Source organism: Colletotrichum higginsianum, chromosome 5, assembly GCF_001672515.1.
Source record: "Colletotrichum higginsianum IMI 349063 chromosome 5, whole genome shotgun sequence".
NCBI lineage: Eukaryota > Fungi > Ascomycota > Sordariomycetes > Glomerellales > Glomerellaceae > Colletotrichum > Colletotrichum higginsianum.
Window position 1 is genome coordinate 857,603 of NC_030958.1, and position 15,791 is coordinate 873,393.

The 15,791-nt window shown below is 58.6% G+C and overlaps 4 protein-coding genes across 4 annotated transcripts; 3 read left to right on the plus strand and 1 right to left on the minus strand.

Annotated features, from left to right (window-relative positions):
* Positions 1-205: 205 nt before the first annotated feature.
* CH63R_07202 (Fasciclin domain family) lies at positions 206-2,007 on the plus strand (the record flags this gene model as incomplete). Its single annotated transcript, XM_018302177.1, has 2 exons — positions 206-436; positions 517-2,007. The coding sequence occupies 2 exons, from the start codon at positions 206-208 to the stop codon at positions 2,005-2,007; spliced, it is 1,722 nt and encodes a 573-aa protein (XP_018156955.1).
* Positions 2,008-2,728: 721 nt separating this feature from the next.
* CH63R_07203 (Fasciclin domain family protein) lies at positions 2,729-4,167 on the plus strand (the record flags this gene model as incomplete). Its single annotated transcript, XM_018302178.1, has 2 exons — positions 2,729-3,427; positions 3,544-4,167. 2 exons carry the CDS (start codon positions 2,729-2,731, stop codon positions 4,165-4,167), a joined length of 1,323 nt encoding a protein of 440 aa, XP_018156956.1.
* A 1,950-nt stretch (positions 4,168-6,117) lies between these two features.
* CH63R_07204 (Phosphoribosylaminoimidazole-succinocarboxamide synthase) lies at positions 6,118-9,293 on the plus strand (the record flags this gene model as incomplete). The annotated part of the gene is made up of 2 exons (XM_018302179.1): positions 6,118-6,378; positions 7,386-9,293. The coding sequence occupies 2 exons, from the start codon at positions 6,118-6,120 to the stop codon at positions 9,291-9,293; spliced, it is 2,169 nt and encodes a 722-aa protein (XP_018156957.1).
* Positions 9,294-11,248: 1,955 nt separating this feature from the next.
* On the minus strand, positions 11,249-12,685 carry CH63R_07205 (uncharacterized protein; the record flags this gene model as incomplete). Its single annotated transcript, XM_018302180.1, has 1 exon — positions 11,249-12,685. The coding sequence occupies one exon, from the start codon at positions 12,683-12,685 to the stop codon at positions 11,249-11,251; it is 1,437 nt and encodes a 478-aa protein (XP_018156958.1).
* Positions 12,686-15,791: the final 3,106 nt, after the last annotated feature.

The window sequence follows — 15,791 nt, forward strand, 5'->3', positions numbered from 1 at the left end:
ACGCGGAGGCATCCGCGCCATCGACTTGGTCACATACAAGGTGGTGGAATTTTTCTGACGACGATTGAAATGCCACGACCGACAAATCAGGTACTGTCGGCTTTCACTCACAGACGCATGCAGACGGCGCTGTCAAGCGATTTAGAGGTCAGAGAGAAGAAGTGAAGAAGGAGGAAAAGCAAAAGCAAGTTCAAAAGGGAAACCAATGGCTAACGACGTCTTTCCGGCGTCGCAGGCGAGTTCGCATTTTCCGCTAGAACCGGTATCCGCCGCAGTGCTGTGCCGTCGTGAGACGAAGCGGCGGGATGCGATGAGAGCGAGGGGCGCCGTGAGGGTCGGGTGCCGGGAGTTGGACGAGGAGGTCCTCCTCATGGGCGGTTTCGAGAGGGGCAACGTGGTCGGTATCAGTTCCGAGAGCGAGCAGATGGGACTCTTGGTGAGCTTTCCTAGACCTGGGAACCCGAAACGACGCATGTAATGGCTTGGCGCGGCTGCTGACTTGGTCGCTATTTCAAGATGTCCTTGCAGACATTGGCGAACACGCTTTGTGATCAAGGCGGCGGCGTTGGCACTGTGGGAGCAAGCACGAAGACGAGGGCGAGGGCGATGATTGTCACGACGCAGCCACCTGCTGCCATCCTCCCGGCGCTGAGGGATGCAATTAGGGCCGAGCTCGGTGTGCAAGGGACCGCCGAGGCGGAGGTGAAGGGCTTGCTGAAGAACTGCCTGGAGAGAGTATCGGTGTCGAGGGTGTTCGACCTGGAGGGGCTGTGGGAGGTCTTGGGGGATCTGGATATCCCTCCCGCGAGCTCGGGTGCGGAGGCACCGTCTGTCCCCGAGCAGCGGCAACAGCAGCAGCCGGATGAAAAGAAGCAAACAAGTGAGGCGGTTCACGTCCCGGAACCCTCGACGGAGTCACCAATGCCATCGGCGCCGGAGGAACAGCCGGAGACAATCGTGCTACCGGAGCTGAAACCGCCAAGGCCTACCAGGACCGAGATCGCCGACAGCGACGCAGAGGATTTCTTGTCGTCCGCGTCGTCATCGAGCGAGTTGTCGCCGCCGCCTTCCTCAATCCGGTCTCCGACGCCGTACATGGAAGTGGAATCTCCCAAACAGGCGACCTCACAAGAGAACATCCAGGAAGTGATCCAAGAAGTAGAACAAGAGCGGGTTCAAGAGGAGTCTCAAGAGGAACCCCTAGAGCAGAACAAGAGCCACCCCCGAGGAGAGGAGCCGAAAGAACCAAATCTACCTGACATTATCCTCATCACGCACTTCCACAGCCTCATGACGGCCCTTTTCACGCACCGCAACCGGCAATCCGCGCACGCCTCGTTGCAGCTCCTCTCCTCACACCTGCGGTACTTGGCGCGGAGTCTCCCGAGCAGCCCGTTGATCATGCTTCTCAACAGCACGAGCTCGTCAAAAGAGACGTCGAAGTCTGCGAATCTTGAGGACAATTCTGCGCAGCCGATGCCGCCGCCACCGCCTCCGAACTACGGCGGAAATGCCGGTGGCAGTGGTAACAAGCCGCTTGATCCGACCCTCCGGTCGATATTCAACCCGCCACCACTGAACGTGGCGGGCTACTACGGCGGCAGCCAGGCGGCGTCGCGACGGAATAAGCCGACGTTCGGGCTGGTGTTTTCGCAGCTTTTGGACATGCATCTCCTGTGCACGAGGGTCCCGAGGGATAAAGAGGATTCCGAGAAGCTGTATGCTTCCGTGCCTGAACGTGGGCCAGGCGTCGGTGGCAGAGAAGATGCTACCGAGGTCCCGGGACCGGTGAGGTATGTTTGGGTTATCGAGGTCCTCCTTGACGAGAACGGTGTCTGGGAAGGGGGCAGCTCTGCCGGTGCTGTTGGCAAGGCGAGGCAGGGAAGGGAGCAGAGGTGGGCGGCTGTCGATGTCAGAGGCGGCAGGGTGGTTGACGCGTTCGAGACCGTCGTGGAGAGGGTCGCGGAGGTGAGAGTTGTTGGTGGGTTCGGAGGGCCGCGGGTCTGAACCGGGGAATCTTTTTTCACACGACATGACACGATACGACACGCCACATTGAAACTACGAAAATTGTGACATTTGCGGGACGAGAGTCATGTTCAATGATAAAGCCAGGCGAATGGAGAAGAGCATCGTCAATATCCCACGGCCTTGGCGATGTCTGGACCCAACCTTGTGCGATGAGCTGACGGCCACCTTGTTGTCCCGGGAGCCACGGAGGAGTTGGCTGAAGAAGTCGTCCAACCAGTCAGAAGCTCCATCGTCGCTACCAAGAAACATTGTGGAACAAAGCCCCAGGGATGAGAAACGCAAGAGCCGCGAGCTGCGATGTAAGTCGCCTCCCGGGGATGCGGACCCTGATGGCCCCCCTCCGCCTGGCGGCGTCTTACAAGCCCCCTGGGGGGAGAACCTCTTTGAATCCATACCAAGACAGAATCCGCCCCCATCCACATCTGAATCCTTAAGAAAATCTAGACGTGAAAGAAGAAAGAAGTGAAAAAGAGTTCTCTCGGTTACGCTCTGTCCTCCATCAGGGTTGATGTGTCTCGTCCCCCATTCATAAATAAGCCTCTGTGAAGAAAGCAAACGAACTCCCATGGAACGTCGAGTTCACGTATATTTTAATACATCTTCGACCCTCCGCCGCACCCTCGCTTCGAAGCTGCTAAATCACGTCCGTTCTTCGACGTCTTGGGAAACCGATACTGGATCTGAGGGTACCGAGGTCATGAGGCCGAGTCGTCTTTTGTCCATCGCGGCTGTGGCTGCTTCGGCAGCCGAAGCAACCGTGCTGCCCGAGGATTCGGTTCAGGAGCAGGGGCCAATGAAGATGGACGTAAAGGGCTCGGGAGATTTGATCTGGGAAGGGTTACCGACGCGGGACTCTGTCAGCGGGGCCGTGCTAGGTGCTATCGGCGCCGGGACACGTCTGGGCAGATGGGCAGTGGGATACTCTGACCGCGACGGGGCGGTGGAGATCAAGACTACGATCGATGCTCCACAGCAAGCCGGTGATGCCCCGAGGCCGGATCAAAATGGAGAAACGGACGAGCCGACAAACATGAGCGTCATCGACATCATCCGGCAGAGCGACCGAGCGACATACTTTTCCAAGCTTTTGGAGTCGTACGACAAGCTCCGAAGGATGCTCGAAGACGGGAGCCGGGAGTTCACCGTCTTTGTGCCCACCGACGAGGCATTCCGGGCGCTCGAGGGGTTCGAGAGGAGCGGGGGCGCGCTGCTGGGGGAGATGCTCGAGTACCACGTCGTCGAGGGCCGGCATACCGCCGACGGACTCCGCGGGGCGGGAACCCTTGCGACGGTCCTCGAAGAGTACGACCTCGGCGGCCGGCGGCAGAGGTTGAGGATTGGGGTCGGGTTGCTGGGGCTCGAGGTGAACCTTTACGGCCGGGTTGTTGGCCAATCTGTGAGTCAGTCGAGTTTTCTTTTTCTTCTTTTTTTTCTTCTTCTTTTTTTCACGTTTTCTTTCCAACATAGAGATGTACCGACGAATGATTACGCTGACATGGTTCTCACGCACAGAAAGAAGGGAGAGACGGGATGGTGCACTACCTCGACGGAGTCCTCGTACCGCCGCCGCGGTGCGCCACGCTCGCCGAGGCGTTGCCGGGGCGGCTGGGGACGTTTTCGCGGGCGCTGGGGAGGACCGAGTTGGGCATGGAGGGTGAGTCGCGGCGCGGCGGCAGCGTGACGCTTTTTGCGCCGTCGGATGAGGCGTGGGAGGAGACACTGAGCGGCGAGGGCCGACGGTTCCTATTTTCCAGGGAGGGGACGGCGTGGCTGCGGGCGCTGGTGAGGTATCACGTCGTCGAGGGGGCGGTGTACATGGGCGGGGGTGCTAGGGGAGAGGATGGAAGGGGCAGCAGGGAGGTCCGGAATCTGCTGGGGGACAAAGTCTCGGTGGAGGTTGATGGGCCGGAGGGGGCGGGTGTGGTGCGGGTGGACGGGGTGGCGGTCTCAGTGAGGGACGTGCCGGCGCGGGACGGGGTTCTGCACGTCCTGGACGGCGTGCTTCTCCCGCCGGCGCCGGGGGCAGAGACTGGGGTGGCGGGCGGGCGCCGCGGTCGGGTCAGCGTCGAGGGGCTCAAGGCGCGGCTGGGCCGGTTCGTGAAAGAGGCGGACGGGGTCGAGAGCGAGGAGCTGTAGGACGGGCGCGTGTTGGAGTATTTCGAGGCGGTGATGAAGACATAACGTAGGTTTCTATGAGACATGAATGAATGAACGGCCGAGAGCCGGGTGCTTTTGTTGAATGTGGAAACCCGAGACCCAGGGTCGGATACTGGGCTGTCCAGCTTAGCTGAGATGTGACCGAACGTGTGCATACGGGCGGAATCTCACGCGTGCTATAAATATCGCATGGGTCAATGCCTGATGGCGTCAATAACTTATACGGGATGGCAAGCACAGTCTCTCTATTCGTCATCCGTTGTCATCGGGCCTGAAGCGGAGAGTATACCAGAAGAGGCAAGGCATCATGTGCCGTGGTTCCCGCCAGAATCAAACCGTGAACTTTCGCATCACCACACGTCCCCCGCAAGAGAGGGAAAGAGTATGATCAGTACGACGTTATCACCAAGCTGAACTATGGGTACGATGAAGTTTGTCATCTGCTGCGATGCGGGAGGGTCGAGGACGAATTTGGCATATGGGTTCTCGTAGCCCTACCCAACTGGGCCCTCCCTCCACCCCTCACTCACGATTCGATACTGTGGGCAGGTCCACAAGGGGTCTGTCAATCGTGATGAAGGTTGACCTTGGCGAGGAGGAGGAGGAGGAGGAGGACGACGACGACGACGACGACAATGGACGACGACAACGGACGACGACAACGGACGACGCAAGCACTCACTTAGCAGACCGCTAGAGGCATCGTCTGACGTTTGACAGCCCTCGGGCGGTGAGCATCTCTTCTTTTCCTTTTTTTCCTACTAAGCAATGCGCCCAATGTAAACCGGGTTCCTTCCCTCCCACCCGGAACTCAGACAGCAGCAGGGGGAACGAGGGGACAGAGAGGGAAAACGCCACTGCAGATAAGGCGAGGGGGCTCGATGATGCTGCAGATCGTTTGCTCGGAGCGACAAATCGGGCAGGTTTCACATTCAGGGCGAAGAGAGATACATACGTGCCAAACGGACACCGAGTCGGGAGGACGAAGAAGCGGAAGCGGAAGCGGAAGGGAGAGCTCTGGCGGAGGGGGAAGGGGTATGAGCTCCAGGCCGCCGGCGGCACTGGTGTGGGGCCGGATTGTCCCTGCAGCCCAGCCACTCAGAATGCCATCCCCCCTGTCGCTTGGTGGCAGCGTGACGTGGGGCCATCCTTGTTCCTGGTATTCTTGAGGTTAAAAAACAAATGACACTTCTTGCTTCCCACCATCGGTCGGCTTGTCAGGCACCAAACACAATCCCAAAGAATACGTTTGAGAGGGTCTTGAGGCGGCAGTGGTGGCGGCTGTGGTGATGCGAAAAATGTCGTCGACCCGTTGGGCCTTTTTAGGTTTGAGGAGGGGAGGGGGGAGATGGCTGCAAGGACAGCTGGTACTGCAGGATACGTAAACCCTGGTCCCCGGGGGCCTCTCGATAAGTCGGCCGGGTACGAGGATACAAAGACGGGATGAACGGCTGCCTTCTTCAGTACCTACGGGAGTGTAGTTTTATTGAAGTTCTTGGAAAGACTGAAAACGCTCTTTCCCCTTCTTTCTCTTTTCTTTTTTTTTTTTTTTGCTTCTAAATGAAACAAACATAGAAGAAGCCTGGTCAGTCCCCTGCCTCTCGTTCCTGCATACGGTGGTTACGGGGCCTGTCGTCGGCCGGGGGGTGGGTCTCTCGTCTCGGTGGGGATTCTCGGTGGCTGGGGGAGTTGCAGCGCCGTCTCCCTCCCAACCTCCGACTTCCATCGCACACAACACACACACACACACAAACACACACCAACGCCGACTCGCATCGCCAGTCCCCCCGGTCACCAGTCACCAGTCACCAGTCATCAGTTGCCAACCCCAGATGAGGATGCATCGGCCTTCTCCTTCCCAACCACTTGCAATTTGCATCGGGCGGCAAACAGCAAAACCCTCACCACCGCCCGCCCGCCCGCCCAACGATGCATAGCCCTCCGTCCATCCATCATCCCTCCTCCTTCTCGTTCCCCCTTCAGCGTTATGCATCCTTTTCATTGCAGATATCTTCCATCGTCTCTCTAATTGGCCCACCACCGGTTTTCCGAGTGGAGGCTCACGCGCCGCATCTGGTAGATTCTCGCTCCCAAACAACGAACATCCCGCCAAAGACCGAAGGAACGAGGGAGTCATGTATCCCGACACCGCCCACCCCGACGACGCCTTCGTGCAACAACGGCAACAACGTAAGTCTTCATCCTGCATCGCAGCCTGATTTCCCTTTTCTCCATCTCTTCTTCATCCATCCATCCATCCATCCATCCATCCCCATGCACAATCTTTTCTCCTCCTCTTACACACTCCATCCTTCTCATCACCACCACCACCACCACCACCGTCCTCATCACCTCCAGCCCCTATCACATTCACACACGCTCTTCTCCCAACTCTGATTCGCAGTACTGACGGCCTCAACTCAGGCGGCCAATACCCTCCTCAGTTCTGGTCCGCAAGGACGCCATCACAGCAGTCGTCCACCCCAAACACCCTCCGTCCTCACCACGCAACAACGCAACATTATGCGGATCGCCTAGACGAACAAGACTCCAGCCCCCAGGAATCTCTCTCCCCGCCGCCCGACTTCGTCCCTGTCGCACCCTTGCCACCCTCGCAACAGCAGCAGCAGCAGCAGCAGCAACAGCCGCAACATCAACACGACACCTACCACCACCCGGAGCAGAACCTCCCTGCTCCCGTCGTCATCGGCAGCATGTTCCACTCCCAGGACCCTTACGTCTCTCAACCCGCCGTCCGCTTCAACGAGGCCCAGCTCGCCATGGACGAGGTCACGAACCGCGTCCGCGGCAAGGGCTTCCGCGACGAGCTCACCATCGCCGCCAACGGCTCCGTCACCCCGGGCGTCGACGACACCCCTTACCTCCGCTACGCCCTCGAGGCCCTGACCCGAGAGCACGGTCACAACTTCTCCCCGCCCTCCAGCGTGCCCTCTCCGGCCGAGAACACCGGCTACTACCGCGTCGCCGGCTACCTCCCGGACAACCTTCAGAGCCCCCAGATCAGCGGCGACCCTGAAGTCGGTTTCACCCCCATGGTGCCCGTTCCGAGCCACGCCCGGGACTCGCTCCGTCCCGAGTCCCACGCCGGCGAGCGCCCTTCCATGTCACTGGGCACCCGCATAATCTCCATGTCGCCGCCGCACTCCGCCGACTCCAGGTATCACCACCTTCAGCAGGACCAGGACAAGGCCCACGCCGCCGCCGCCGCCGCTGAATCCGCGCCCAAGTGGCTGCCCATCAGCGAGAAGGAGAGCGTCTTCCCCGGCATGACGAAGCTCGACACCATCGACGAGGATCGCGTCAGATTCCCCCGCCTGACATACGTGCCCGCCATCCTCAGGCTGCCCTCCATGATGGCCCTCGCCGCGCTGTGCGTCGCCATGATCGCCTGCCTCGTCGTCTCCGTCATCTACTCCCCCGTCCGGCCCGGCCTGCTGACCTACGGCGAGACTATCTACAGCGTAAAGTACTTCCTCTTCCGCCTGCTGCCGCAGATCCTCGCCGCCGCCATCTTCGTCTACGCGCAGTGCGTCGCCGCCACCACGCTGCGCATCCTGCCCTTCGTCGCCCTGACTGAGGACGAGCCCCTGCGCCGGCGGAACGCCCTCTTCCAGGACCTTTACCCCAGGACCTTCCTCCTCCCCCACCTTGCCGGGCCGGCCCACGTCAAGGCGGCCCTAACCGTCTTGTGGGCGGGCGCCTTCACGATCCCCCTCGCTAGCGCCACCTTCACCGTCATCCTGAACGGCGATGTCTGGTACTGGACCGCCGTGCGCGGCGTCGCCTGGACGCTGGCGGCCCTCTACGTCCTCATCGCCACCGCCGTCGTCGTCCTGGCGCTATTCTGGCGCGGCCGCATCACGGGGCTCATCTGGGACCCGCGCTCCATCGCCGACTTCTCCGTCATGATCAGCCGGAGCAACACGCGCGAGTCGTACCGTGGCTCCGAGGTCGCTGAGGACCGCAACGCCCTGCGCCGTATTCTGCGGAACCGCATCGTCGACCGGCTCGGCTACTGGATGACGGACGACCACGGCTACGGCAACAACCAGGATCTGACGCCCTGGTACGGTCTCGGCACCGAGCACTCGCAGGGCTACACGCCCTCAGACCACTACGACGTGAAGCACGAGTCGGACCGGCTTTCCGTCACCTCCCACCTCATCGACGGCGCCGACGCCGCCGCCGCGGGCCACGACGACTACATCCGCACCCTCTACCTCCCCTGGTGCTTGCGCACCGGCCAGGTCCTCTTCTTCGTCGTCGCTGCCGTCGTCCTCCTCACCGCCCTCCTCGTCGTCTCCTTCCTCCACCGCACCCGCCTAGTCGCCGGCTTCCGCCCGGGTGTCACTGCGGGGCCCTCGGACACCGCCTTCTCCGCCGCCAACTTCCTCTACAGCTTCGTCCCCAGCCTCGTCGGCCTGCTCCTCTACCTCGCCTTCCAGTCTCTCGAGCAGCACATCCGCATCCTCCAGCCCTGGGCCGACCTCGGCGCCAAGGACGGCGCGCCCGCCGCCCGCTCCGTTCTCGCCGACTACGCCGCCTGCCTCCCGCTGCAATCCACCCTCCACGCGCTCCGCAACCGCCACTGGCGCGTCGCCGCCCTCTCCCTCCTGTCCTTCCTCCTCGCCTTCCTCCCGGCCCTCGCCGGCGGTCTCTTCATGGCCCTCACCGCCGCACCGCCCGCCGACGTTCGCATGTTCCCCAACGTGCCCGTCTACGCCGTCATCCTCGCCCTCCTCGCCCTCTACCTCGCTGCCCTCGTCTCCCTGCTCTTCGGCCGCAACCAGTACCGCCTGCCCCACGCCGTCTCCTGCCCCGCTGAGATCCTCTCGTTCCTCGCCAACGAGGACAACGCCAGCGACCCTGCGTTCCAGGCGGCACCGCGCTCCGCCGAGAAGCTGCGCGTCTACCTCGGCGCCGGTCCCGGGGTGACACGGGCGTCGACGGCGGCGCAGAGCACATGGATGTTCGGGTACTGGCCCGGCCGCGACGAGAGGCGGCTCGGCGTGAGGCGGCAGAAGCGCTTCACGGAGCGCAAGCCGTTTCACGAACGCGCGCCCTCGCGCCCTTCCATGATTTGATACCCAAATATGTTTTCAGCTTGCAGAAGGATTAGGAGTAGGGGACATCGACATGACGACACGAGATGATGCCGCGCGTGTTCATCATCTCGTGAAAAGCCAGTTTGGATTAAAGAAAAAAGAGTTTGATGTTCAAAGTATTGAGCTTGCGACATTTTCGGCGTCTGGGTTTGGTTGTTCTTGTTTCACTTTTCATTGTTAGCATGGTTTTTTTCTCCAGCATTGGCGCGGCGTTTCACACGGGGGCAGCATTTGCGAGACTTGTCACGGGTAAAAGAGACTGAACGAAGAGAGACGGACTCTGTTTACACGATACGACATGATATGATACGGTACGATACGAAACGAAGGTCACGGGGAGATGAAGAAGATATGAATTGCCACGCATCGTTGGACTTATTTAATGTGCTCCTCGTTGTTTATATTTCCAGCCACAACCGGTTCTCCCGTCCACCGCCGGGAGCAATAGACAGAAACCGCCTTCCCTCCTCTTTAGAGGGTTGGCATCAAGCTCTCCGTCCATGTTCTGGACACACACTCTCATCCTCTCTCTCTATCTCTCTCTCTGTGCGTGTGTCTCCGTCTCTCTCCTTTTCTCTTTCCTCCCGCCCCCTTCGAGTAATGACTAGATCGGTTATCCAGAAAACCGAAAAAGAAATCCTACCAAAGGGGGGAGGCATCTCGGGTTCCTGGATCTCACTGGAATTCGGAGTTACACACACAAACCAGACTAACCATTGCCGAAACACCTCGCCCCCCCCCTTCTTTTTTTTTTCTTTCTTTTTTTTCTTTTCCCGGAGAAAACAAAATCTCCTTTGTTTCTCTTTGCAAACCCTGGCTTCGGACCGAGCTCCTCCTCCCCGCCCCCTCCCTTTACATGTCGACCGACGTCGTCTCTCTGGCAACTCGGGCCAGAGGTACCGCTCCCTTCCTTCACGTGTGGTTACGCGACGGAAGCCCCCTCCCCATTCCATGGGAATTCTGGACCGGGAGTGACCGGGCCTGAGCGCTCGGGAGCCGTCTCCAAGCGTCTCCGCCCAGGGAGCATCAAGCTGTTTTTCACACTCGGGGGTTGGGAATATGGCACATGCCGTGAGGTTCCGGCGGTTGGTCAACAAACCAAAGAGTCTCTCAAGGAAGAATAAATGTGATTTATTCAGATACGGGAAAATGTTCTCTTTCCTATGCATATCTATCAGTTTCTGTGTGTGTGTGTGTATTTGCTGTCTTGATCTTCGTCGTGAATCGTCCAGTCTCATAGTCCTAATAGACGGACAGAAAAGAAATGAAACTAGAAAAAACTCAGGCCTTCGTCGCCAGCTCGCCCCCAGGAAAGGCCACTCGCTTCCCCTTCCCTCGTGTTTTGGGGGGACTCATATCGACCATCATCCCCTTCTATGTCATCGTCGTTTCTGATGATCATCCTTGACTCGTCGAGGCCAGCCCGGCCGCTGGGAAACTAACTCCCTCCCTTTATTCTCTCCGCTTCCCCTCCCCTTTACGCTCTGTCCTCTCTCTTTTTCTGCTTCCTTCGCAATTTGCAACTCGCACCTTGTGCTTACTTTTCCGTTCCTCCTCTTGCCGACTAGTTCCACCCAATCCCAGTTCCCGTGTACCTTTTTGTCGTCGTTGATAGCATGGCGGTAATAAGCATAACAAAACGTGAAGCGTAATGCCACCAAACGCATGACCACAAAAGAAAGCCTGTAAGAGAAGAGAAAAAGTGAAGGAGAATGTCAGAGGGAAACGAACGAAACAACAAGACAAAGGGAAACGGAACGGAGAAAGTCAAAAACGCTGAGCTGTCAATAGACGAAAAAGACAAAAAAAGGATGCGCCGGCTAAACCCCCTCGCTTTCCCGTGCTTCATGGACGTCATAGGCCATTTTTCGTGATGCGCAAGTGATAGGAGACAGAGATAGAGATGTGGCACTCCTGTGGCTCCCTCAAGCGTTCTATGGCCTCCCATGCGTACGCCCGAACATGCGCCCAAAGACGGCCCCGGACCTCTTGTGCCGCTCAAACAGCATCTGGTTCTCTTGGATCCTCTCGACCTCTGTCTCGGCGCGGGCCTTGCGAAGCTGCGCGTCGGCGAAGGCGGCCGCCTTGCCGCTCCGCCGCGCCTCGCTGGCGTTACGTTTGTGCAGCGTCTTTACGAGGCGCGAGATGGTGTGCTCAGGTTCCGGGTCGTCCGAGTCCGAGTCAGAGTCGAAGTCGAAGAAGGACTTAGGCGTGTTGGGGCTGCACGGCGTGTTCATGATGGGCGTCCGCGGTGGCAAAGGGGCGGAGCGGGGATGGGTGAGGCCCGTGGTAGATGGGTAGTAGCTCCCGTGGGAGGTGTGAGGCCTGGTGTAGTCTGAAGGGTTGGGGGAGTAGAGCGGCGACGAGAGGGGGGAGAAGAGGGATGCGGTTGCGGGAGAGTGTAGGGCTACTGTAGGTGATTGGAAAGCTGTTGTGGGTGTTGGCATGGAGTGAAGGTTGATGGGTGGCGGCCGATGTCCTCTGCGGAGGTTCACCAGGCTTGGCGTCTTTGGCAGGGTAGACATGCAGGGAGGAGGAGGAGGAGGCGGAGAGTAAATCGGCGCCTGGGGCTGGGTTCGCGGGAAGAGACTGTAGGAAGAGCGGACGGCACGGACGGTGCGGCGAAGTCCCGGATGGCCGTGAGTCTGTTCGGGGCCTTGGAGGCCCTCGGTGCCCTCGGGGTTCTCAGAGGAGGCTTGGGGAACCCGAGACTCTCTCATGGCTGCGCGTGGCTGGGGTTGGGTCATGGGGTTGTTCTTGGTGAGAGTGGCTGCTGATGGTGTGTGGTTAACTTGGATATTGTACTCGACAGGCCGTGGTGGCAACGGGTAGTCGTCGTAGTTGATGCAGCCTGTCTTTTTGGCTCTTCGTATATGCGGTGACGGTATCAAGGCCGGATACCGAGTCGTCGACTTCTCTGGCGTCTTCTGGAGTTGGCTCTCCTCGGCGGGCCAGAATGTGTCCCAGAGCTGTGAGGCAGAGGCGTGGTACTGGTAGTCGTCGTCCAGCGACACCTCCGAGTCAGTCTGGTCGTCGATAAGGCTGGGTGCTGAGCTATTTGAGCTCTGTGAGCCGATGGAGGTGCGGTCCCTCTTCGTTGGCGTGTGTGGACGTGACAAATTGTTAGGACAGTCTTCAGAAAGGTCCTCGGATGAATACGTCCGGCCAGCTCTCCTGTATGAGTTTCTCGTTGGAGTGCCGTCCGGCCGAGGATACGAGAAATTGGAGTAGCCGTAGTACTTTGAAACCAGTTTTAGATGAGCAAGTTTGGTTTGACGCTCCATGCTCGCCGGCCGAGATGATGGTTGAGATGCTCTTGGAATATCGAGTTCTTGTGCGTGACCGGCCACGTCGTCGTGGCGAACAGACATCGCTGCAGTCAGCGTCCGCAACGACCGCTCCGAACAGTACTGGGGGTGAAACTCGGGAGATAGCAACGATACGATTTAGACGACATTGGCCGAAGGATGGCAGAGTAGACGAGGGAGACACAACGATATATGCGCGGAGTCGTCTGAGGCCCGGCGGCAGTCGTCTCCCTGCCACAAGCAACATTTATGCCGGTCTGGTTCGCCAGCGACACGAATCATATGCCTTCCACCCAACGGCGGACAACAACAGGAGCACACAAATATGCAACATCTTGTCTTGGGCACCATACTTTGGGCCTCGTCGTGGGTTCTGATCCGCTGCCGTGGCTGAACATGACAACCGGGCAATCAGACATTCCTTACTTGGGAACGTCTATCCCTCGTGCGATATGCTTACTCGGTTGCTGACAGGCCTGAGGGGCCAATCAGGACGGTCTACGGTCCGGCGAAGCGTGTGGCCGGTGTGCTGCGGGGATTTGGTGAGTGTCGGATACCGGATGGCCGCGACGGCTCTCGAAGGAATGGGAAGCTGGCCGCTGGCGAGTCCCGCCTCGAGCGGAATGCGCGGTTACCAGAAAGGGTATGACTCTGGGTCTCTCTACATTGCTCGGGGGTTTCCATAACGTAGCAGCAAACACGCTCTGAGAAACTTTCGTTGGTCCGTCGTTTGTGATGATTGTAGTAAAGTTTCCTAAGGTTGGCTTATTATCCGGCCCACAGCTCCAACATGACTTGTTTTCCCTTTCGGCCACCCACTTGCCTCCAAGGAAAGAAACAACACAGCTTTCATGACGACAGAAAACGTTGGAGGGAAGAAGCAAGAATAAGCTCACGACCCTGCGGGGGTAGCCGACTGAATGAGCCTCAACAGCGTCTCCTATATGCAGGGACCTCCTCCCAGGTTCGCCCCTCGACTAGAGACTCAAACGGTGAGGTTTTCCGAAGGGAAGGGGAGGCGTACTGGAACTGATGCTTTGCGGCTGTCAAATTCCCCGCTAGGAGCAGCGGCCGGGAGGGGTGCAGGAAAAAGCAAGGCAGGGAAAGCTTTCATGTGGAAACCAGAGACGTGGAATGCGTCGGCCTCTTTGTTGTCTCACCTCCACGGCGACGGCACCCTGCCCTCCGAGTCGATGGCGCCACACTGAGTCTGGAGATCCTTCTCGACCTGCAGCAAGCCTGTGAAGGCCGGCCTAGAGTGCCCTGCTGCTCCTGATTTGACAAACAATGCCGGGGAGAGGCAGGTAGGCGAGTAGGTAAGCGGGCCAGATCACACACAGAGAGAGACTCGACACAAACCATGTCGGCCCACAACTCTCCTGATAATACAGACATGTTATGGTGACCAAGGAATTGTCGCATCTTCGGATATGGTTTGTTAGTTTGGTCCTCGGCTCGCTGATCGATGAACTAAATCATCTCGTCGGATCCCGTCCCCAGGAGCACCACCCAGACAGGAGATATTGCTCCCCTGGAACCGCGACCATGATCTCGATCTCCTTTTTCACGGGTGTGTTGTCGTTAGCAGCGGCTCTGCTCCTTTCTCCCTAGGCGGTTCAGGTAACAGGTCGGGCCCAAGTATCGATCGATAGCCACGGCGGCGGATGACGAAAAGCACGTTCCCCTGACTCTGTTTGTTTGGTGGCAATCTTATTCTGCGGGCCATTTGTTTTGATGCTGCCGTTTGCGACGGTCCGCAGGCATGTGGCGTTCCGGGGCAACGGCCGCCACTGTATGACGGACGGGGTGATGTATGGCTCGATCGATCTGTATGGCGCACGGCGGGCTTGAGCTGAAGCTGTCTGGCGTCGAGAGAGTCAGAGTATTGGCAAAGTTCAAACGGAAAGAAAGCCTCGACTGCGGCGGGGTTTGTTTTAGCAATTTGCCAAAGGACGTCATGCCGACCGCCCTGCAATACGCCGCATGTCGTCGCAGCCGCTTTTGGCGTCGGCCGCCAGCCCCCCGTCGAAACGGCTGATGTCATTCTATGACGACTAGCTTTCGAACGAGACGGAATCATCTACCATGGAGCAAGCGAATGCTACCATACGACTTCCAACTGTCGACAGAAAGCAACCATAGTATTTTGAGGGTCCTGGCCCCCGGATACTAGGAAGCGGGAGATCGCCTTCAGCTAAGGGTGTGACAGGTGGTTAAGGGCATCGAGCAAATGCTGTCTCTTGGAATAGGAGCTGCTGCTTTGCCATCTAGGATAGGGATATCAGGATTTCTTCGACCTCACAATTCGATGGTGGGGGCCAAGGAAAGCTGAACGATCGACAGGGGAAGATGGCCCCTGGCATACCAAGTCTTCTTTGTCAGCTATCACAAGCCAGGGATGGCATTGTGTTCTGGGCGTCGTCGACGGTCAAAGGCTGTCGGAAATATAAGCCGCCCGTGAGGAGAGACAGCATGCAAGGGAGGCCGCGGAGAGGTTAGCGACCTTTCTCCTTCTACGAGGTCTGAATTGCATGTGTCTGCTGGACTCGGGGAGGGAGGAATCGGCCGTTGTGGGCATCGCAGCTTGTGGGGGTAAGCGTGGTGTTTCCCCTTTCCAGTAATACATTATCATATAACAGAGCAATTGTTCCTGTGTTGGAAGCTTTTGGTTTCTCCCTGTGATGCGCCGCAATGGTGCTTGGTGATTTGCTTGTCTCAGGCGAGCCGAAGCTGTCGTTGACCGAATCAGCGCCCCCTGTCTGCGGACAGTTGGGAAGGGATGTCGGCAGGCGCCTCCATCCGATCCGATCCGATCCGGGCACTTTGCGTTGTGTGCGCGATATGCCCGTGGCCAGCAGGGCGGAATCAGGCAATGGATAGGGTTGGGTGTCTGGTTAGTTCGTTTTCCTCCCTGGAGTAACAGTGTAAGACGGAGTTGGCCGGTGTTGGCAGCGGTGTCTTCGATGGGTTCGAAGCCGGCATATGGCTTCAAAGGGATCCAAAAAGAATCTCTATCCCTGACTTCAGGAATTTTCCTCACGGCGCGCGGAGCAGGGAGTCTGCTTGAAAGGCGGCAAAATGGGAGAGAGGCGCTGAGATGGGATTGACCCAGACGGTGGACGAAAGATTTTGATGTCGGATTGAATGTCGTCGATTTGAAAACATGCCG